Source organism: Hemibagrus wyckioides, linkage group LG18, assembly GCF_019097595.1.
Source record: "Hemibagrus wyckioides isolate EC202008001 linkage group LG18, SWU_Hwy_1.0, whole genome shotgun sequence".
NCBI lineage: Eukaryota > Metazoa > Chordata > Actinopteri > Siluriformes > Bagridae > Hemibagrus > Hemibagrus wyckioides.
Genome location: NC_080727.1, coordinates 12,140,455 through 12,162,471, shown reverse-complemented (window position 1 = coordinate 12,162,471; position 22,017 = coordinate 12,140,455). Strand labels below are relative to the sequence as shown.

Below are 22,017 nucleotides of genomic sequence, written 5' to 3'. Positions count from 1 at the left end.
CCGGCTCTTGTGTTTTATTCCTTTATTTTTGAGAGTTTGACCTTTACATTACCACAAACGTTGTCCATATACAAGGTGTGTAAAATATGCACAAAGGTCATTTCACATAACATTATACAATAATGACTTATTGAATGTTGAATAGACACTAGGAAATCTATTAATAATATTAATGCTGTCCATCTAATTGGTATTGGTATTGTAAGTGGTCAGTAAGGCAGCACAATATACAGATCATGCAAACATCAGTTCAAATAACAGGAAAAGACATTTGAAGATCTTCGTGAGTGTCTGTGATGTGGGTCTGTATGTTTTAAATCACCACAACTCTCTGTATTCGGCTGTATCTGATATTTGTTCAGCGTTCACATGCAGGACATGGCTAATCAGGAACACCACATCATCATTCTGACCAGCTCAGTGAGACTCAATGCTACAAAAACTTGTCGTGTGAACATCAGCATATTTCTTTAAAAGTCTTTGTTTTATTTATTTATTTATTTTTACAAATTACCTGAGTGTTGCCATTTTTACATTGAATATATACGTATTTATGATTATACAGGAAATCAATCTGGAAATATGCCCCAAACCTAAGTACATATACATTACATTCATTATTTATTATCATGAGAAGTGAATAGATTGGAATAATCCTTCTAGCTACTGAGAGATCCCCTACCCTCCAAGATAAGAAATCAATTGCAAAGGTTGTTGACTGCAATCAGATAAAACCATTTCTTACTCAGAAGGACTTTTAGACGACACAGAAGTATAGGTAGCAGTCTGTCTGCAGTAAGGGTTTAGTAGACGACTCTAAGTGGAATCTGCAGAACCAAGTTCCTGAAAAGAAAAATGAAAACCGTATTATTTATCTGAGCAGAAAACCACACATGGTATTTACATGTATATTCTTAATATGGTGGACTTATTATAGTATTTAACACAAAAATTACTACCTTATTACAAGAAGTAAAATAATATAATATTTGCTCTTTCATTTATCATTCTTATTTGTTACATTATGTTCAATGAACATATTTCTATATAAATATATATACAGTATATATATTTCTCATTTAGAATTTTTCACTGGCAGAAATAAAGTTTCCGCCAAAAGAATAATTTCAGATAATGTTAGTAAAAATGTCTTGAAATAAATAAATGTGATTTATTTATATAATTATTTTATAATAACCATGCTTGACATAGAAATGTTAAAATACAGAAATTACCTGGGCTAATCTGGCTTTACGAGCCTCCTTTTGCTGATAGTAAGCAGAGATGATACAGTTTCGTCTGCAAAATTCAATGTCAGTTAGGCAAAATGTCATCATGTATACAGAAAATATGAAAGTAATTAGTTTTTTTTTATTTATTCTTTGTAAGTTGTGCTTTTACAATTAAAAAAGCTCTCTCTCTCTCTCTCTCTCTCTCTCTCTCTTTCTCTCTCTCTCTCTGTGTGTGTGATACTACTGTTGCTTAAACTATAAATGCATGAAATGCTTTAAACAACATGTTACTTTGTAAAGCAACACAATTTATAACTTGAACTGGCCCTAACTATAATTTGTTTTAAGTTGAGTTAAACCTGAGAAACAGGGCCTGGGTGGCAGCTGATGCAAAACTGGGGTAACTAAGACTAGAAAGGCATTTTCAAGTGTGGATATTGACTAGTTGAGCAGTGAAAGAATCAGTGAATCAGATGGGAAAGACAGCAGTGAAGTGTACATTAAGATGTCCAAGCCCACAAAGCAAGACTACAAAGACTATACACTTTTCTTTTGCTTTAATGGACCTGTAAAAGTTTGATATCACTTTGCATAAAGTGAAAAGTGTGTGTATGTACGTGTGTGTGTGTGTGTGTGTGTGAGCTGGTAAGACTGTGGGGGTGAGTCAGATTGGTGATGCATGCCTGCTTAAAGAGACTGATCCAGTGTTCTTTTGAGGTCATGTTTGAACATTATATTCTCCCAGATGCTGCTATAGACATCACATCCTCCATCCATCATTAATCATGGATTTAATCATCGTTATGCTATAAGGAGCTCATCCACATGAGTACATTTTAAATATTAGAACTCTCTTGATAGTGTAAAATGACATTTCATTATTATTTATTATTTATACATGGATTAATTTCCATTTTTATTGGACTAAATGCTTTCATCGTTGACAGTTTCACCTAAAAACACTGAAGCAGGAAATCTCATTTACGTTAACTGAAGTCTGCTTTGGTGCATTCTTTGCTACTCAAATAAAAAACATCTGTGCTGCATCACTGAGTAACTGATGTGGTTTGGAGTTACGTTAACTTCATAGCTTCTCTAAACAAAAATACAGCAGAAACGTCAGACAGCAAACATCTTCTGCCTGTCTGTACTCAGAGGGTAGGAAAAGCGCAGTGTCTTACTTGCTCTGAAGGCCACCCCCTGGTGGTAGGCCAGGGATCTCTGTTGAAGCCAGAACAGTAAGAACTGACAAGAGATCAGGCTCGTCTCCTCTTCCACTCAGTTCCTCAAAGATTTCTGTCCAGAGGAATTTATGCAGTTCATTAGTTTTCAGAGATGGCAGTCAAAATGTTTTATTGATACTGTTATATATTAAGAGGTTGTAAAGGTTTCATGAGCTCATGATGAATATTTATGCAGTATACAGAACATTTTGTGCATGCATCCATTAATCCACATGCTTGTTTATGTATGGTTTATTTAACATTTATATCTCTACTTATTAATATTGCTTTTATTTTGTGCACTGTGATTCTTGTGGATGCTGTAAAACAGTCTGTCTGTCTCTGTCTGTCTGTCTGTGTCTATGTCCAGAACAAGAACCCATGGAGAAAGGTTAGTGTTCTTAAATAATATTGGAGATGTGATCTATCTATCTATCTATCTATCTATCTATCTATCTATCTATCTATCTATCTATCTATCTATCTATCTATCTATTTTAATAATATTTCTTCCTTATATAAACTGAGTGACCATTATAAAGGTGAAAAGGTGATTATGAAATGATGAGTAACAGGTAAGTGTAATTAATTAATAAAAATGAGCACTTGCTTGGGGTGGCTGTGAAGGGGGCATAGTTAAAGATTTGGGTTTCCAGTAGTTTACAAAAGTTTTCATATTAATTATTGAATATTAAAAAGTTTTTTCTTACTCTCACGAACAAAAACAAGTTAGAAATGTCTATATTCATATCATGCCATAAGGACAAGATTTGCCATCACTCTTGGAGAAATGTTTACATTGCAAATCTAGTCTGAATCTGGGGTGATAGAGGATTAATTATTATTATTATTATTATTATTATTATTATTATTATTATTATTATTATTATTATTATTATTATTATCATTATTATCATTATCATCATCATCATTATTATTATTATTATTATTATTATTATTATTATTATAACTTCTCTATGGAATCTTGTCTGAGAAATATCATTGGACAAACGTGTTTTTGATATAACTAGTGAAATAAAAACAGCACAGGGATACAGAGGAATTTGTGCAGGGGACTGACTTGAAATATGGCGTTAAACATCTTAGAGATCAATCCAGTGATTTACAGTTTACAGCTTCTTTAGTTTATTTTAGATGATTTTAGTGATATTGTCAGATAAAACAAAATAATTATATGTCTGTCTTTGTGAAGAAAAAAAGACACTAAAAAATCCTAACGATTAATAAAGGGGAAAAGGAGTAACAGTGGTGAAATATCTAAACAGTTTGAAATGCAATTATATAGACTTTGTTACACACCAGCAACTTTTGACTCCAAGTAGTCTTCTAAATCTGCTTCCTGGTGCAGTGCCTCAGGAGAAAGCTGGGGGGCACCAGGGAAACACACCACTATGACGCTGATATTGTCAAGACTTCCCTAGGGAGCAACAACAAAGAAGAACTTATACTCTGGAGGATTTTCAGCTTTTCACCTGGAGTAATTTACCCTAGCCGGTCATTACTGGCATGTATTTGAATGGTGGAAGAAAACCCTGAAGAAATCCACACTTACACACTAACTTAAGCTCAGGCTAAAACTGGGAAACCTGAAGCTGTGATGGTCCAATGCTGCCCACTGTACTGTATGATCCATGTAACAGTTACCATAAAATAATAAAGTAAAGTATAAAGTAATGTTATGAATTGTAATTCTGTACCTCTAATTGTAATCCATGTTTCATGCATACAAACCACATACACTCACCATTCTCTTTATAATGAACACCTATACAGCTGCACGTTCAGACATTTATCTAATCAGCCTAACATCTGGCAGCAATGGAAAACAAATCATGCGGATACAGGCCAAGAGCTTCCTTTAATGGTCACATCAAACATCAGAATGATAAAAAGTGTGACTTGGACCATAGCAGAGATGTTGGTACCAAAAGGCTGGACTGAGAATTTAATAAACTGCTGATCTCTTGGGAATTTGTCACATAACAGTAATGTGGATAAAAACGCCTTGTTGATTAGAGTTCTGGGGAAAATAGCCAAATTGGTTTGAGCTGGCAGGAAGGAATAAGTAACATCTCTCTTTACAACCTTGGTGAACAAAAAAGCATCTCAGCATGTACAAAAAACATTGAACCCTGAGGTGGATGAGCTAAAATAGCAGAAGGTCACATCAGGTTCTACTCCTCTCAGCCAAGAACAAGAAGTCTGAGGGAGTCAGGAACACTGACTCAACCAAACTGGACAGTTGAATATTAGAAAAAAATTCAGTCTTCAAATGGAGTCTGGAGTCTGTGTCCATAATGGTGCTAATCTGAGTTACAATAGATTTCCAATAGGTCTGGTCATTCTCCTCTCTCTCTTCAACAAGGTGTTTCAGCCTGCAGACCTGCCACACACATGAAGTTTTTTGTTTTTTACACCATTCTGTGTAGACTGTCCCAGAAGATCAGAAGTTTCTGAAATTCTCAATCTGGTACCAATAACTATACCACAATCAAAGAGATCACAATTTTCTTCATTCTGATGTTTGATGTTTTATAAAGTGAAGTTCGTGCCTTGTATCTTGTGCAGGACTGGCTGATCAGATAACATCATGAATGCACAGATGAACAGCTGTTCCTAATAAAGAGCTCTATACAACTGCTTTTTGTATGTAGACTTTGGAAAAGTCTGAAAACTCTGCCAGTATGTGGGCTTGTTGGGCCAATGTTGACATAAATGGGCCAGTGTTGACATAATGATTACATCATAAAATAATGCCCCTAGGCTACCGCATCTGTGATCATTTATTTTGCTGTGACTCACATGCAGGTTGTGCTTGTGAGGCTTACTGTTGGCCGTGCGTCCTGACACTGTTCTGTGCTACGTTAAATGTCCTAATTTCGCCCTGCGGCTAAAAGTAGATCATCCATTTGTGGCTTAGAGATTTGCTTTGAATCTGTGGTACTGTCATCACAAAATAGAGCTTAGTGACTCTCCTCTAAAGCCTGTCGTAGCCAGTAGGTCATCCTTTCTCTTACATAATCATCCAGCTCAAGTCAGACTAAGACACTGTAGACTTGTGAAAGAGTATGTGTGGGTGTTCAGACTTTTGTGCTGCTCTAAATACAGTCATGCCAACAAAATATGAAGCATCGGTGTTGCTGGTTTCTAAATGCATCCATTAGCAAAATCCCACCTTGCAGTCCTCAAGTGTGAAACAGAAGCCTTGTGGGAGTCATACATTATTTAGAGAGAGGAACTGTTAACTAATTATAGGTTTAAATGAAGTCTAATAGATGAACTTACAGCAGTTTGCTTTCTACTGTGATTTGATAAGTACAGACCTACCTTATAAAGGCAGAGGTCAATGACCTGGGAGCAGACATCGCGCAGGTCTGTACACACTCTCAGTCGGCTGTGCACGAACGCACAGAGCTCCTCATTGCTGACTGTGTCCCAAACACCGTCACATGCCAGAACCATGAACTCGTCCGCCGGTGAACGCTCCACGGCCGAGATCTCAGGCTCTGGGGAGACCATCTGCTCAGTAGCTGGGCGCCACTCGACCGACTTGTAGCTGAAGTCACCAAGAGCTCTGGAGACAGCCAGGGAGCCATTAACACGCTGCAGAGTGACTGAGCCTCCAGCATTCTCAATGCGCTCCTTCTCTCCAGGACTGAATGGCTTGTGGTCTTCTGTTGAAAAGGCCACTCGCCCGGCACGACACAGAACTGCTCGTGAGTCTCCGCAATTTGCAAAATAAATGTGCTGTGGAGTGATCACAGTGGAGACCACAGTGGTGCCACCACGCTCCCAACCTTCACGACAGGCCATTGCATGGAGGTGTTTGTCCATTAGGAAGAAGCCTTCCCTTATGCCTTCAGTTACTTGCTCCACATCTTCCTCTGCACGGACCTTACCTAGAAGATGCAAACAGAATGCATTTACTAGTGCAATAATAGAAATCAAGCTCATATGAATTATCTTCATAGCAAAGAAATATTAGTAATAAACAGTCTTGAAGTAATAACAGAAGGCCATCCATGGGAAACCTGATATATGTTTATATATGCTGATAGATGAGTGAGAACAGGAAATGGAAACTTGGGCTATTCAAATCATGACAGCATGGTTTCATCCTTTAAGTAAATTACACAGGTTGATATTGGAAGTGGGCTCTGCGCAGTGACACTGATAGTTGTGGATGTGTTTAATACACTGGCCTTCTGATCAGATGATGAGTGTTTAAATCCCAGCATCACTGGGTTCTTTCAGCAAGGGCTTTAACCTTTAACTACTCAACGTAATCCTTTCTCAATTAAATCAAGTATGTTGCTTTGAATAAAAGCATCAACCGAGTCTTAATCAATTAAAGTTTCTAAACTGCATTTTGCATTAGTAAAGTTGTGCTGGTGGTGTGGTTTTAAATGTTCTTAGTTTCTTATCCATGTCACTTAGCATATGCAGCAAAATTCTCTGCTATAAGTGATGCAATTTATTGTAATCACACATAACAAGTGCTCTAAAATACAGCTGATGTTCCCAATAAGTTATAGACATGAAAAGCCATAAAACAGGTTTAACATCTTACCTCATCCACCCTACCAAATAGAAATGAAACAATGTAATGGGATGGAAGAAAGCTTTTAACTCACCTGTACCTAGTATGTGCTCCAGCAGGTTTCGTGAGCAGTGCTGAGCCACTGTGCTCCCAGCGTGGCCATCATACACTGCAAAGAAACCCCAGTGAGAGAGCTCTCCACCCAGCTGGGGGTAGCAGTTATGGAAGTCCTCCATGTGGGCCCTCCAGCCCTGCATGCTGCCCAGAGCATAGGTGAGGCCCCAGTTGGCACAGCCCTCTTCGAAATACTTGTCCAGCACAGGACGTTCAAGGTAAGGACTAGGGATGACCCCCTCCTCCTCTCCAGCCTCCTCGCCTTCAGCTGGCTCACCCCCGCCTCCCCCACGCCCCCCTTTAAAAAAAGAGGTGACCCGTTTCTCTGTCTCCTTTACCAGTTGCCAGACAAAAGCTGGCATTTCTACGCTTCCCTTCCTGGATGTTCTCATGCTGGCTTTGATCAGTGTCTAAATCCCCAGGCTCTTTTTCCCAGCCTCCGCCCCTGTGCTTCTGTCTGTGCCTTGGCCGTTGTGTGCAGCCTTGCTGCTGAGGGCCTTCAGAGCATGACTGATCCTATTATTCCAAACATCAGCAGATAATAGAATCCAGGTATCTTGCTTCTTGATAGTCTACCCATCCCTGGCTGTGTTCAGGAGTCTATCCTCATTCTTAACCGGTCTGTACAAATTGCTCTGCTGTTGTCTTCGTCCTGCTCTGTCTCTCAGTGCTATTCCCTTCCCTCTCTTCTCCCCGAACCTGTTATTTGCCTGTCGTGTCTCTGATTGGCTGAGCTATTTCTGTCCTCCAATCCCTTCATGCTGTTCCCCTCCGTCCTCCTTGTTTTACACACGCATGCACAATCTCTGTGCCACTGTCACTGGTTCCTTTTTATTCTCCCTTTCTCTGTTTGTTCCCTATCTTTTGAGCTATTTCCATTATTGTAGACCAGGAGGCCAAGCCACAGGCCATGCATTGTGGATAGAGATTAAAAACTATTTAAAATTGAACAGACATAATTCAGTGTGGACATAACTCATAGTCCAAATGATGACCTTTTAATGGAAAAGGGATGTTAGCTTTTAACAACCACACATATAGCCACTAAAGAAAAGTCTCAGTTTTAGAGGCCATAAGACAAAGCCAGTTTCTGCATTATACAACATGCTCCATGGTTAGAGTTTTTACAATTTCCTAATAGACAAATGGAAAAAGAACTCACTAATATTTCATCCATGATGTATCAGAAATAGTCATTTAAGGAACACAGTTTGCCATGTACTACACTGTGTCCAGCTTGAGGTTTATTCGGATATAAAGATGATATTTCCGGACACATCAAGGCTATTTTTATCCATCTGACTCATCTCAGTGGCCTGATGTTGGCAAACGCTTGACTGCACTGAAAGATTATTGAAACGCTTGTACTATCGTAATAGAATATCACCCTCATTAGAGAGCCCTGAACGGTTTAAGGTGCAGTTTGTATTGACTAATGGACCTGTAATAATCATATAATATCAAATATACTTTATACAATTTTTGTATACATTTGTTATATTGCCATGAAATTGATTTGATAAGGTTTTTCATTTTAATTTTGTTTAGATTTATATGTTTGTATCAGATATGAACATGGCATACTGCTGAAAATAGCAGGTAACAAATAAAGAACACTGTAACAGATCTAGGTAGGGCCTCAAATTGCTCTCAAAACAGCCTTAATTATTGTGTTTATGAAACCAGTTTGAGAAGACTTTTGCTTTGAGACAAGGTTCATTATCATGCTAAATATAGCCATTAGAAGAAAACAATGGTCAACAACAACACTCAAATAGACATGCAAGTGATTAACACCCAAAGTATGCCAGGAAAACATTCCCCACACCATTACACCACCTCCACCAGCCTGGACTGTTCATACAAGGCAGGTTGGGTTCATGGATTCATGGTGTTTACCCCCTGCCAATTCTGACCCTACCATCTGTGTGCCTCAAAAATTTGATATTCTTCAGACCAGGCTACATTTTTTGTCCTCACCAGTCCAGTTTTGGTGAATCTGTGCCCACTGCATCCTCAGATTTCTGTTCTTGGCTTACAGAAGTGGATCCCAGCGTGGTCTTCTGCCATGGTTCACCTGACTCAAGGTGTAACTTTACTTTTTGAGATTAAGAGATGCATTTTTGATCACCCTGTTTGTATAGAGTGATAATTTGAGTTAGCCTTTCTGTCAGCTCAAACCAGTCTGGCCATTCTTTGATGACCTCTCTTATCAACAAGGCATTTCTGTCCAAATAAGAGCTGCTCACTTGACATTTTTATTTTCTGGCACAGAGTAAACTATAGAGACTGTTGTGTATGAAAAATCCCAGAAATACTCAAACTAGAACCTGTGACATCAGTAATCATGTCACGGTCAAAGTCACTGAGATACATTTTTCCCCATTCTGATGGCTGATGTGAAAAGTACCTGAAACCGCTGGTCTGTATTGGCATGATTTTGAGTATTGCACTGCACATAACTGTGTTATTAGATAATTGCTTGAACAGGTGTTCCTAATAAAGTGCTCCATGAGTGTATTTTTACAGAGGTGATGGAGTAAGTTGGGAGAAAGGGGAAGGCTTGAAAATATTAGGAATGTAATAACAATTTACCTCACAGACAGCATCAGTCTCTGGAAATCACAGCCTCTTTAAACAGAGTTAATTTATTGATTTTTTTAATGATATTTTATAATATAAATTCTCTAAATAGTCTAATTTCATATTCATTATACCATCATTGTATACAACAGTATTCAGACCACAGACACATCTTAACCTAAGACACTGCTTATCTCGAGGAGTTAATTTTATATGGCTAAAATTGTCAACTCAATTTGTTTAAAGTGGACTTGATTTGCGAACTTGACTCACTTTCCTCAAGTATGTCAACTTGAGAAGTCTCTAATCATGAAAATAAATTGTGATTCGGTTGAGCAAGTCATCACTGTACAGGACAAGATCCATTTTAATGTTCATTAAATATTAATAGCTGACATTTAATCTTTTACCAAGAACTCTAGATGAGATGAGACTGATTGATATTGCTGGGTAAAGCAGGTTGAGGAAGTACAGTTTCAAGATCTCTCTACAGACAAGCGCATGTTGAAGTCCTTGAGCTCTAAGAGACTCTGGGGAGTGAAATAGGGAGTGGTTTTGTGTGTGTGTGTGTGTAAAGATGGGGTGCCCAAATGGTGGGGGATATAATTAGGTCTGGTCTTCACTGCTGACAGTGCTAGTGGTGGCCAAAAAAAGCCTGTTGGGTCTGAGGAGTGTAGGGAGGAGAGGGGGTTTGGCGTAAAGACAGCAGAAATGGCCAGCAAAGGTGAGACACGTCCACACGACTCAGGAACAGGAACTGAACTTACGTAATATAAAGAGGATAATCTGATGCTATTGTGATTAAACAGCAGTAGCAGGTGAAGGGGCTTTTGGCAGCACTTTGGCAGCAGTGTTTAGTGGAGCTACAGTAAGACTGCTGACGGGTCAGTTCATCACAGCGGGCTTCCTTTCAGGATATTGGCAAGCAGAAGGGAACTGATGGATGGATCATCTCTAGGCCTTGGGCTCTAGCATATACTGTGCTTCTTTTGAATGTGATGTTTGAGTAAAGGAGGTGAGACTCTTTCTTTGGCTTGTTTCGGCTGTGCCACCAGACGACTCTTTGCAGTGATTTAATCTGGACCAGCCATGTTAGCCTGAATTACGAGGTTTGTTAGCTCGGCTGTGGGACTTACTGTACACATTCTCTATTGTATATCTGAGTTTCCGGCAGGTTGCGTTTGAACTCTCACCCTGGCTTTCCACCTGTTATTGCCATGGCACAGGTTTGCACCTGTTTGCTGAATAATCAAAAGCAACAGCTGTTTGGATCTGTTAGCTCAATGCGAGGTGCAGAGATATTAATGGTACTTTACACAGAGCTGTGGTACTATTTGCCTCTGCACTCTTATGAATGAGAAAGGCATCTGTTGATCTGTTGTTGCTGTCTTGTTATATGTGTTATACATGTCACTGGGGCTAATGCAACACATAGGCTACATGGTTGTCCACATACAAGAAAATGTGGGCTATTGGAAAATGCATGGATGAGAATAAAAAGTGTTGTACTCAAGACTAGTTAGGGTATAGCTCCAGCAGACAACTTTTACATTTAGTTGTTTGTTTGCTTGTTTGTTCAGAGTCACCATAATAATTGAACTGTTCAAGTGTAGCAGATTTTACCTTTGGATATTCAGTTATCTTGACTGGTCTCAGGATGAAATTTCAAGCATGCCAACACCATTATTATGAGGTCTATGAAGCATGAAGGATTATAGGAAATCTACTGTTCATTTAAGTTTATTGTAATTATTTAGAAGCACCACAAAGAAGCAATAGCTAAAACTGGACAAAACATATATAATGTCATTATTTATACCACAGCACTGTTTGATTCTGATTGGACAGAAGGTGTGGATTATTTTCTGTAACAGCAGCAGCTGACAATTGTGTGGCTGCAGATCACAGCTTCTATACTAATGTCTTTGTTCTAATACATTATCATTTCTGTAGTAACAGCTCATTCACAGAGACTTGTACAGTGAAGATTACACATAAGCAGTTATTTATTTATTTAATATTTATTGATATTTATTGAAGGAGTCTCCACTGTCAGAGCTTTGTAACTCTTTGTAATTCTTCGAATGGAATTTCACTCATTGCTGTTTCTCAGTGATATGACAAGCTGTGTTTTTTTGTTTTTCTTCTTCATATTGGGCCACATGATACTGCATACATGATATGCCTGGCAAGACTAATTTCATCCATTTTTATCATGCCAATGCCATTTTTGAATTGAAATACCCTCAAGAACACAACTGGAAGCTCTTAAGTTGGCTAAAATGCTCAGATAACACAACAAAAACAATTATGGTTTGGTTTTCTATTCAAATTTAAGGTTTTGATATTTTAAACAGCAATACTGCACTAACCACTAACAAACAATATATTGTATAGCCTTACCTGACAGAACACTGCCCAGCTAGACTAGGAAATAAATAATGGAATTCATGTTTTTCTTTAATGATCATGTTTTTGAACGTGTTATATTCTTCTTGTCAGTGGTGGACCTATTGTATTGGCGGGATGTGGGAAAAACAGGACTGGTGTTCACAGGGCTGGTGGTGGGCTTGGCCTGCCTGTTTCAGCTCAGTGCCATCTCTCTGCTCTCCAACCTGGGACTGGGCATCATGGCCTTCACCCTCCCTGTACGTATCCTCTTCAAAACAATGGACCTGGTCCGTCTTAACGATGGATCTCATCCCTTCCAGTAAGTATATAAACAACAGCATGTCCTTGTATCACTTACATTATAGCATCAATAAACAATCGATCCCTTACTTTTCTTAAATGCATTTATTAAAAATGGAGCTGGTCATATTACTGAGAAACCATACACAGCAAACTTTTAAACTGGCTGTTAAAAAGTGATAATGACAAATTACACTTGTTTTTAAAAAAAATTGCACTTGACTATATAGGGTACAGTTATAAAAATGAAATTATAAACAATCACATTGGTGTCACCTAGATGGGGATGGCATCCCTTTTGGGTCTGGCTCCTCTCAAGGTTTCTTCCTCATATTGTCTCAGGGAGTTTTTCCTCACTATAGCCACCTCTGGCTTCCTCATTAGGTATAAACACTAATTTAAATTTTGAACTATACAAATTTCACTCTGAATTTTTAGATTCCTATACAAAGACTTTGGTACAATGGTTACTGTTAAAAGCACTATACAAGTAAATGTTGTTTTGTTTTTTAATGGAGACACTACAACCACCATACCATACCTCCCCCTTCTCCACCCCAACACACACAAGTTTGAATGAGATGCTTTCTAATTAGATTTGTTAAATTAACAATGATGTGGAATACACTGATCAGCCATAACATTATGACCACCTGCCTAATATTGTGTTGTTTCCCCTTTTGCTGCCAAAACAGCCCTGACCCATCAAGACATGGACTCCACTAGATCCCTGGAGGTGTGCTGTGGTATCTGACACCAAGATGTCAGCAGCAGATTCTTTAAGTCCTGTAAGTTGCAAGGTGGGGCCTCCATGGACCCAACCTTGAAACTTAAAGGACTTAAAGGATACTTACAGGACTTAAAGGATACTTTTGATAGATACTGACCACTGCAGACCGGGAACACCCCACAAGAGCTGCAGTTTTGGAGATGCTCTGATCCAGTCGTCTAGCCATCACAATTTGGCCCTTTGTCAAACTCGCTCAAATCCGTACACTTGTCCATTTTTCCTGCTTCTAACACATCACCTTTGAGCATAAAATGTTCACTTGCTGCCTAATATATCCCACCCGCTAACAGGTGCCATGATGAGGAGATAATCAGTGTTATTCACTTCACCTCTCACTGCTCTTTATGTTATGTCTGATCGGTGTATATGAGCATCATTTTGTATGTAGAAATTGGCCTCCACAAAACTTGCAGAAAATTCTTCTGTAAATCAAAGAATCTTTCAGTTGCTCATCAAAATCAGAAGATGACATCTGATGAATATCAGCTCTTCATATCCTAGCGATGAGCGTTGTGTATGTTAACCATGATAGCACTGCATGTGCCATTGGTCTCATTCTCTCATCTCTTCTTATAATCTCCCTCTTCTATATTACTAAAAAAGGTCCTATTTGGATGAGGACAGCACTTTGACAGATGAGACCACAGTCCGTGTTGTGGAGAAGATTGTGCTGCTGATTGCTACTTTAGTGACCGAGCTGAAGAGACTCTTCTTCATCGACAGTGTTATAGACTCGCTGAAGGTCTGAATGCATAAGAAAAGTTCTGCTATAAGCGTAGTTGTACAGTACAAGCTAATACAAAAGATATGAACCATTAACATTATTTAAGAAGAATAAAAAAATTAACATTTTGTAGATAGAATATTTCAAACATAAAACAGAAACACATCTCCCATGTGATTAATGAATGAATGAATGAATAAATAACAAAGCAGTCAGTGCCAATCCTTTTTTTTTACTTTATACTGTTGTTTACTATGTTGCTAAGCTAGTTAAGATATTCTAGTTAATTAACTAAGATAGATATAGGCTTAATACATTGCTAAGAATCAGGACAGACACACCAGGATTACACAATAGAACAGAATAATCTAGTTAAAGCTAAGAGACAGCAGTATTAGCATAAACTGACAAAAGATCTGTGTGTTAGGATGAAATAAACAAAAGATGAATCCATCAGATGAGAGTCTAAATTGCTTCAATATCTATTTTCATATTATTATGTTAATTTCTCCCACTACAATTTTAACTGTTTAAAAACACAACATTATTCACTTTCACTTGCTAGTTGCTGCTAGCAACCATGTTTATAGTGATATGAAAAGTGGAAGGTAGGTTGTTAGCTGGACAATTTAGTTACAATAGCTATATATGTAAACACAGAAGAGTTTCAGTGGCATGGCGGCTAAATAAGGTGAAATACCATGTTTATAACTTACTTATCCTTATTTGCTAACAGGTTGGCTATCACAAATGTTCTGACGTGGGTTCAGATATCCAAACAGCTACTAAGTGCAGTACAAGTAGCTGTAGTTTTATTTCTTGCTTTTTGCTAATTCAAATAGTTCTCTAGCAGATATCAGATGCAAAGATGTTGTATATATATAAATAAGTAGAGACCAGATCAGAAGCAGATGAGAAATTAAATAGGTTATTAGCTGTACTAAGTAAATATAAGTTTTGTTTTGTTTTATAGTTTGTTGTGCTGCTGTACTTGTTGACCTATGTTGGGATAAAAGCCAATGGTCTGACTCTAGTGATTGCTGGTAAGAGTTTCCTCTCTAATAATAACATCACTTTTTTGTTTTTAAGGAATGAATACCTCATTTGTCTGATGAGTTACATCCATCATTTTTTTTCTTTCTTTCTTTGCTTTCTCCAGGCGTGATTTGTGCTTTTTCTCTGCCTCTGGCATACAGACTTCAGCAGGTAAGATTTTGAGGAAATTAGTCTATTAATAATTCAGTCTTTTTTAACTATTTCTGACATAACTATCAATAATTTTGACAGGAACGAATTGACAGGATTATCAGTGCAGTCCAATCATTGGTGACAAAAACGAAGGAGATGTAAGATCTTGACATTTTAATTATAAAACAATTCTAATTTCTGCATAAAAGTTCCTCATTTGGTTCTAAAGATGAATGATAATTAACATGTTACTATTTTTATGTTGAATAATATTCTATAAGAATATGGGGTAATTTGTTTATTTTGTTGGAATAACTTTAATTTATACCCTACAATTTTTACAATTTTCCCTGGTCTGCAAATGATTTCGATGTAGCTCCTAAATATATGCTTGTTTTTTGGTCTATATCAAGTTTGACATTTTAATATCAGTTCACTTTTCTACATCCTCAAAAGACATACAGAAAGTATAGATTTCATTTATAAACTGATTAAATGCACTTTCTTGCCATCAATCTACACAATAATGACAAAGCAAACACAAGTTTTTGAAAATTTAGAAATTTATTATCAGTTAAAAATTGAAATCTCAGAAAACTCAAAAACTGAAATCCCTTTCCAGCTTTGGCAGATGTTATAGCTTTGACTCTTCTTCTATTAATGGACTTTTATCCTCTCTTTGTTTCCCAGGGTTGATCTTGTGACGTCATTAATCAAAACTCCTCCTCCTCCCGCTCCAACTCCTGCGCCTGCTCCTAAACCCAAACTCAAGACCAAATAATGAGGCTAAAGAATGGAGGGATGGAGAGAAGAAGGAAATAAAGTCTTATTTTATGGCTGGGAGGTATTATTGATGTAGGATGACAGAAGAAGTGGAATGACAATTTTCTTTATGGTGCTGAGAATGTATTGGATTTTACTACAATAGTTCAGCAGCTGGACTCTATGACTGTGCAAAAAAAACATAAATCAGTAGCTTTGGAAAAGAAAGGCCTTGGTGGGAAATCCCTAAGTCACCCCTGTGTAAATGAACTAACTATGGAATTAAAGAAATCCATTTTAATGGCAGGTTTTAGACTTTTAGATTGCTTTGGGCTTAATTTCTGATGCAACATTATCACACATGGGTGACATGGAGGTATGTGTGTGTGTGTGTGTGTGTGTGTCTGAGAGAGAGAGAGAGAGAGAGAGAGAGAGAGAGATTGTGAAGTGTACCCTGTGATGGACTTGGTTTTCAGTGTTCGTGGGATAACCTCCAGTTCCAGCATGACCTTGACCAGAATAAAGTGCTTACTAGCCATGAATGAATGGATGAATTATCATGTGTTATGTAAAAAAGTTAGCATTAGATTTAAATACACTTATTTATTTCTTAAAATTAGACACTTCTTTCTTATTTTTTTTTCTTTTTAAGGAATCCTTAAATGTTCATTGTAGAAACTCACAACAGAAGATTTCCCTTTCAGAAAAAAATCTATCTATCTATCTATCTATCTATCTATCTATCTATCTATCTATCTATCTATCTATCTATCTATCTGTCTGTCTGTCTGTCTGTCTGTCTGTGTCTGTGTCTGTCTATCTATCTATCTATCTATCTATCTATCTATCTATCTATCTATCTATCTATCTATCTATCTATCTATTTATATTTCTATCTATCTATCTATCTATCTATCTATCTATCTATCTATCTATCTGTCTGTCTATCTGTCTGTCTGTCTGTCTGTCTGTCTGTCTATCTATCTATTTATATTTCTATCTATCTATCTATCTATCTATCTATCTATCTATCTATCTATCTATCTATCTATCTATCTATCTATCTATCTGTCTGTCTGTCAGTCAGTCAGTCAGTCTGTCTGTCTGTCTGTCTGTCTGCCTGTCTGTCTGTCTGTCTGTCTGTCTATCTATCTATCTATCTATCTATCTATCTATCTATCTATCTATCTATCTATCTATCTATGAGCTCACCTTGTGGATGAGTTTTTAGTTGCTTAAGCTGCTTTGAGCAAAGCATTTCAGAAAACAATGTCACTCTCTTATAAAGACGAGTAAAAAGCTAAGAACTAGTAAAAAAGCCTTTTTCTTTTTTTTATTCCTGTCCAAAGCTGTTGAAGGTTATTCCGGCAATTTGAGGACAGTGCCATACTGTATTCTCTCCACTAGAGGGCGTTATAAGGCTATACCATTTTTCAACAACACAATTCGGAGTAATTTTTATTTATCTATTTTTCCCACTGTAAGTTTAAACGAAAAGGATAATGCTCAAACATAGCTTTTCATAAAAATTAAGATGACCTGCCATTACATCTGTCCTACTCCTACCACACTAAACACTGAATTACACATGACAAATTACAAATGTCATTTCCTTGGCAGTTTAACAGATTTTACCTAATTATTTGCTGTTAAATCTATAAAATGTGCTTGCATATCATTACTTGACATTATAAGAAAGATACCGATTGCAAGAAATAAAGATATTTTGTAAAATTACTGTGAAACTGGAAAGCATGAAAATGAATTAAAGAATTTCCAGTGTAATTTTACACTTTTACCTCTGACTGTTTTCACACTGGAGACTCCTTACTTAAACATTTCCTTAGGGAAAACATTACTATATCAGTGATTAGACATTTTTTTCTGTTAAATCATGTTTCTTAGTCTTAGATTATAGGGATTGTCTGCCATCCCTGTGAATTAGCTGTTTCTATAGAAACAATACCTTAATATGACATACACATTAATATAAACCTGTGATTAGTCATGTAGCTGGGACTACTGAGAGAAATGCCCAATTAGATTTGAGAAATCAACAGCATTATGGTATACGTAGGAGATAAAACAGTAGCCAACTGATTGGCCATCAAATACTTGCTGGCTCAGAATGGTTAATGGGAAAAAATCTTACAATAATATTGTTTTCATGACAGTTAAATGACATTTTTGGTTCACAAGGAGCCAAACTGTTTAGAAATGTTTTACACTGATAGTAAGCTTTCTTTATGGCAAGACTATGAAGTCTCTTTATTAAAGAATTATTTAATACTGACATGTTGGTCTGACTGTAGAAATGTCCAAGTTTTAATGAATGTACCAAGAAACAGATGGCGATTATGTCATTCCTGTGTTTTAAAGTAAACTAGAAGCAACCCTTACCCCACTGGCACAGAAGGATTGTTCGCTATCCATTACTTTATAAATATCTTGCTTCAGAGTTTTTGTTTCCGACCTCAAAGCATGCCTGTGCACACTGCATGAAGTTGTTTCTAGAAGCAGACTTGTTCCGGATAACTTTAAGAGTGCCCTTGTCTCTTAATCATTATTGATCCATTGTGTGAGAGGTGAACAGGCTAATGCAGGATTCTGGTCAGGTACTGTCAGATTGGACGCTGTCCAAGCAAAATTCACTCCGACCTGCCAGAGAACAAGGATGGCCTCTGAGGAGCAGGAAATATAATGCAGATTCATCACATACCATCACTCAGAAGGTGAGATGTGCATCTTTTAATGGTTTAATTATTCTTGATGTTCAAATTTACAGTATGCAGATTATATTACATCTCAGCTACAAAAATAAAATGGTTGGCAATCGTTTAACATCTAATCAAAGGAAATAGTTCAAAGAGTTTTGACTTCCACATATGTGGAGGAAGCGAACCTGGAGAGTTAGGCAGATCAGATGTGTCATTTTATCCATGAGGAGATCCTGTCAGATCACCGTGCCAGCATTTCTGGGGTTTGTGGCTTTTTAGAGCCAAAGGGTGGAAATACTATCAGGGGGTACGTCAGCACGAACAAGAGCTGCTTCTCGTCCTTGACCAGAAACATCTGCAACAAGCAGAAATAGTGGAAAACAAAACAAAACCGTGTTTCATCCTTTGTAATGTTGACACATAGATTTCCACATAAACATGGACATACCTACTACCCCTCACACACACACACACACAGATGTGCATGGGCAGACTTTTGTCTAAAATACTCCTCCACGTTAATTACCCCATAACAGACTACATCAAACATGCAGAATATACAAACACGCAATTATTATGTACACAATTATTTGTCAATACATGCAGACTAAGAGGAATCCAATCAAATCCAAACGTTTATACCCATGTAAACACACACATTCACACTGATTGAAGAAGATCAATCATGTGGGTAATAAAACACTTCTGTTCAAGAAAAATAAGGAAGAACACAATCAGTAATGGGATGGTGTGAACTGTTACCACACAAAATGGAGTATTTCTCTCTAAAAGAGCATATCCAGGAGTGTTTTCATTCTTCCTCTACCACAACAATGCTGACAATTATTTACTGATGACTGAACACTGTAATTTCAGTTATATTTAATGTTGCTGAATGCCAGCAATACAAATTCTTCTAATCGTTTATGTCATAAAAGATATAAGCAGTTGGTCTCTCTCTTATTAGCTTTCTCTCAAAATTAATACAACAACAAAAAATGCAGTTTGTCATGTTGTATAAAAATGTTATATAAGAGCAATCCCCTCTGTCAAGAACACATTCCTGTCCTGGAAAGGTTTAGATGACTTCTACAAAGCACTGATACACTGAGATTATTTCCATAAATGTTCAATAAAACTTTACTATATCAACAATGCACGTTAATATTCTTGAATCAGCTTATGTGGATCCAGTGATTCACAGCTATGCTACTGTCAGAGCTGCTGTATGTTTTTAGCAATATTATTATGCAATATTTTTACCCTAACTTTATTGAACCATTCTTTTAAGATAATACATTTTTTTATAAACCCTCAGTTGAAAATGACAGAAGATCTGTTCTGGCTTTTATAACCTCAGGATAAAACAGAACTAAATGAAACTGTTCAGGTGTTATATAGTGCTTCTGTAGTTAGTTCGGTCAGATGTTTTATTGCCTTTCAAAGTGTGTTGTCTTTGGGGTCAAACTAATCTTGAGCCTAAAATGATTCCTATCCTGGATAACATTACACCTCTTTTCATATATATGCATTTAAGATTTAAAACTTGTTGAAGTAATAAATGTCTTTATGGATAGTCATGCTCTGTGTGGAAATATATACTGTATTTTAATGTCTGTCAAAAAGAAGAGAAGAACATTTTGAAATGATTATGATAATTTTAATACTTACAGCTTACATACACGAGAATTAGACATGTTCAAAGTGCTGATTAATTCTTTTTCAAGCATAATGATCTAATCAGAGCAGCGAATGAGAGAGTCCATGTGTCCTTTAAGGATTTAATGGGACTGAAGGAGTCACAGGACAGTGCAGGTGAGGACTGGTGGAGGAGGGTTGAAGAGCAGAGAGATAAAAGAGAGGGAAGGGCTGCACCGCATAGTGTGTAGTGCTGGTTATCTCAGCTGCCACTAAAGGACAGCCCCGCCCCCTTCCCCTCCCTCGATTCCCTCTGTTCCTAAATCTGTGGATTTAAGATCGGAGATCCTCAGACGTAAACAGGGTCAAGCTCAGAAGAGTCTTAATCTCACTGCAGCCTGTGTGTGTGTGTTCGTGTTCATGACATTTTCCTATCTTCCTTGCCACAACCCAGTATAGACCCAGTATAGACCCAGTGCTAGGAACAGGTAATGCAAGTTCAACTTCAAGTCTCTCTCTCTCTCGCTCTCTCTCTCTCTCTCTCTCTCTCTCTCTCTATCTATCTATCTATCTATCTATATCTGTATATACGCTTCTTTAAGGACTCACTGGATAAATGTGTGTTCTTGGCTTCCTGTGGTGGTAACAGTAACTCACACCACATAACCCCATTCCTAATCATTCTGTTATTATTTATGTAATTATTTTTTCTTGTAATCCTGAGGGTTTCATTCCTTTCATAACTTCCAGCTTTACTTTTGATTCAGCCTTCAAACTTCCTTTGACAGTCCAAGGTTCTGTGAACAAAGCACTGTGGTGTTTTTTTTCCACCTTGATAGATGACAGTAAGTCACACTGTGTACTAAACCACATTGCTAAATGAACTGAGGCAGATACAGTATTTACCGAGAGGATTCTGGGTGACTTAGACATCCATCATTCCGATAATAGTTCAGGTGCAGCCAGACAGACAGCAAACATCCTCGCTGACGATACTTGAGGAATGGGGAAAGATTGTGTGCATTTGATTTTTCACTGATTTCACTATTATTTCTCATTCACACACACAAAGATACATGTGCCCTCTCTCTCTCTCTCTCTCTCTCTCTCTCTCTTATCCACGCTTATTATAACTCAAACTACACCAGATGCATCTATAACATTTGTATTTCAGAGTCTGAACTGTCTAGACACCCACTAATAAAGAATAATGTATGCTATTTTTATGCTTCTCTGAAGAACATCTCCCTCATTGTCCAGAATTGATGATAAATAGAGAGGAGACTCATAAATTCTGATTAGAGACAAAAATCTGAGCGGAACATTTTAATTCCAGTAAAAAGTGTTTCAACTTATACTGCTATAATATCTTTATGAAGTGAATTATTTAAAAAAAATAATAAATCACTTACCATAACATCATCTTTAAATCTCTCACCAACAGTCTTACACTCATATACTCTCGTATTGATTGACTAGAGTCAGAGTCAGAGTGTTCAGAGCACACACAACAATCCTGTCTCCACCCAAACACATTTCTTGCCAAGGTGAACAGTCTGTGTAGCTGTAATATAATTGTAATATACAGTATAAGTGTTTAAATACAGAGGAAATAAACCTTTTTACTACTTTCCTAGTCTGTTCTTAGCAAGAATATTCTGCTCGATACATTTAAGGGAAGTAGATGAAGATTTGGCACGCATTTAAATTTTTAGGTGAGATAGACATTCAGTACTTGTTAGCTAAAACAAAAGAAGGAAAATTCAGATGCTGAACATATATGAGGTGATTGTC

The 22,017-nt window shown here is 37.3% G+C and overlaps 2 protein-coding genes and 1 long non-coding RNA gene across 5 annotated transcripts; 1 reads left to right on the top strand and 2 right to left on the bottom strand.

Moving 5' to 3' along the window:
• Positions 1 to 5: 5 nt before the first annotated feature.
• On the bottom strand, positions 6 to 7,823 carry ppm1nb (protein phosphatase, Mg2+/Mn2+ dependent, 1Nb (putative)). Of its 2 annotated transcripts, none has more exons than XM_058415145.1 (6): positions 7,111 to 7,823; positions 5,804 to 6,375; positions 3,776 to 3,893; positions 2,414 to 2,528; positions 1,236 to 1,299; positions 6 to 843 (listed from the first exon to the last, which is right to left on the bottom strand). In XM_058415145.1, exons 1-6 carry the CDS (start codon positions 7,520 to 7,522, stop codon positions 817 to 819), a joined length of 1,308 nt encoding a protein of 435 aa, XP_058271128.1. In that variant the 5' UTR covers positions 7,523 to 7,823; the 3' UTR covers positions 6 to 816. The 2 variants fall into 2 exon arrangements, with proteins under 2 accessions (XP_058271128.1, XP_058271129.1); XM_058415146.1 differs by having other exon boundaries at positions 7,117 to 7,823.
• Positions 7,824 to 10,345: 2,522 nt separating this feature from the next.
• Positions 10,346 to 17,658, top strand: rtn2b (reticulon 2b). Its single transcript, XM_058415152.1, has 7 exons — positions 10,346 to 10,437; positions 12,216 to 12,423; positions 13,798 to 13,936; positions 14,892 to 14,961; positions 15,078 to 15,124; positions 15,206 to 15,264; positions 15,797 to 17,658. Exons 1-7 carry the CDS (start codon positions 10,425 to 10,427, stop codon positions 15,885 to 15,887), a joined length of 627 nt encoding a protein of 208 aa, XP_058271135.1. The 5' UTR covers positions 10,346 to 10,424; the 3' UTR covers positions 15,888 to 17,658.
• A 139-nt stretch (positions 17,659 to 17,797) lies between these two features.
• LOC131368922 (uncharacterized) lies at positions 17,798 to 21,690 on the bottom strand. Of its 2 annotated transcripts, XR_009207218.1 has the most exons (4): positions 21,636 to 21,690; positions 21,130 to 21,218; positions 18,771 to 18,940; positions 17,798 to 18,549 (listed from the first exon to the last, which is right to left on the bottom strand). It is a non-coding gene; the product is annotated as an uncharacterized LOC131368922 (long non-coding RNA). The 2 variants fall into 2 exon arrangements; XR_009207217.1 differs by lacking the exon at positions 17,798 to 18,549 and having other exon boundaries at positions 18,566 to 18,940.
• Between the last annotated feature and the right edge of the window lie 327 nt (positions 21,691 to 22,017).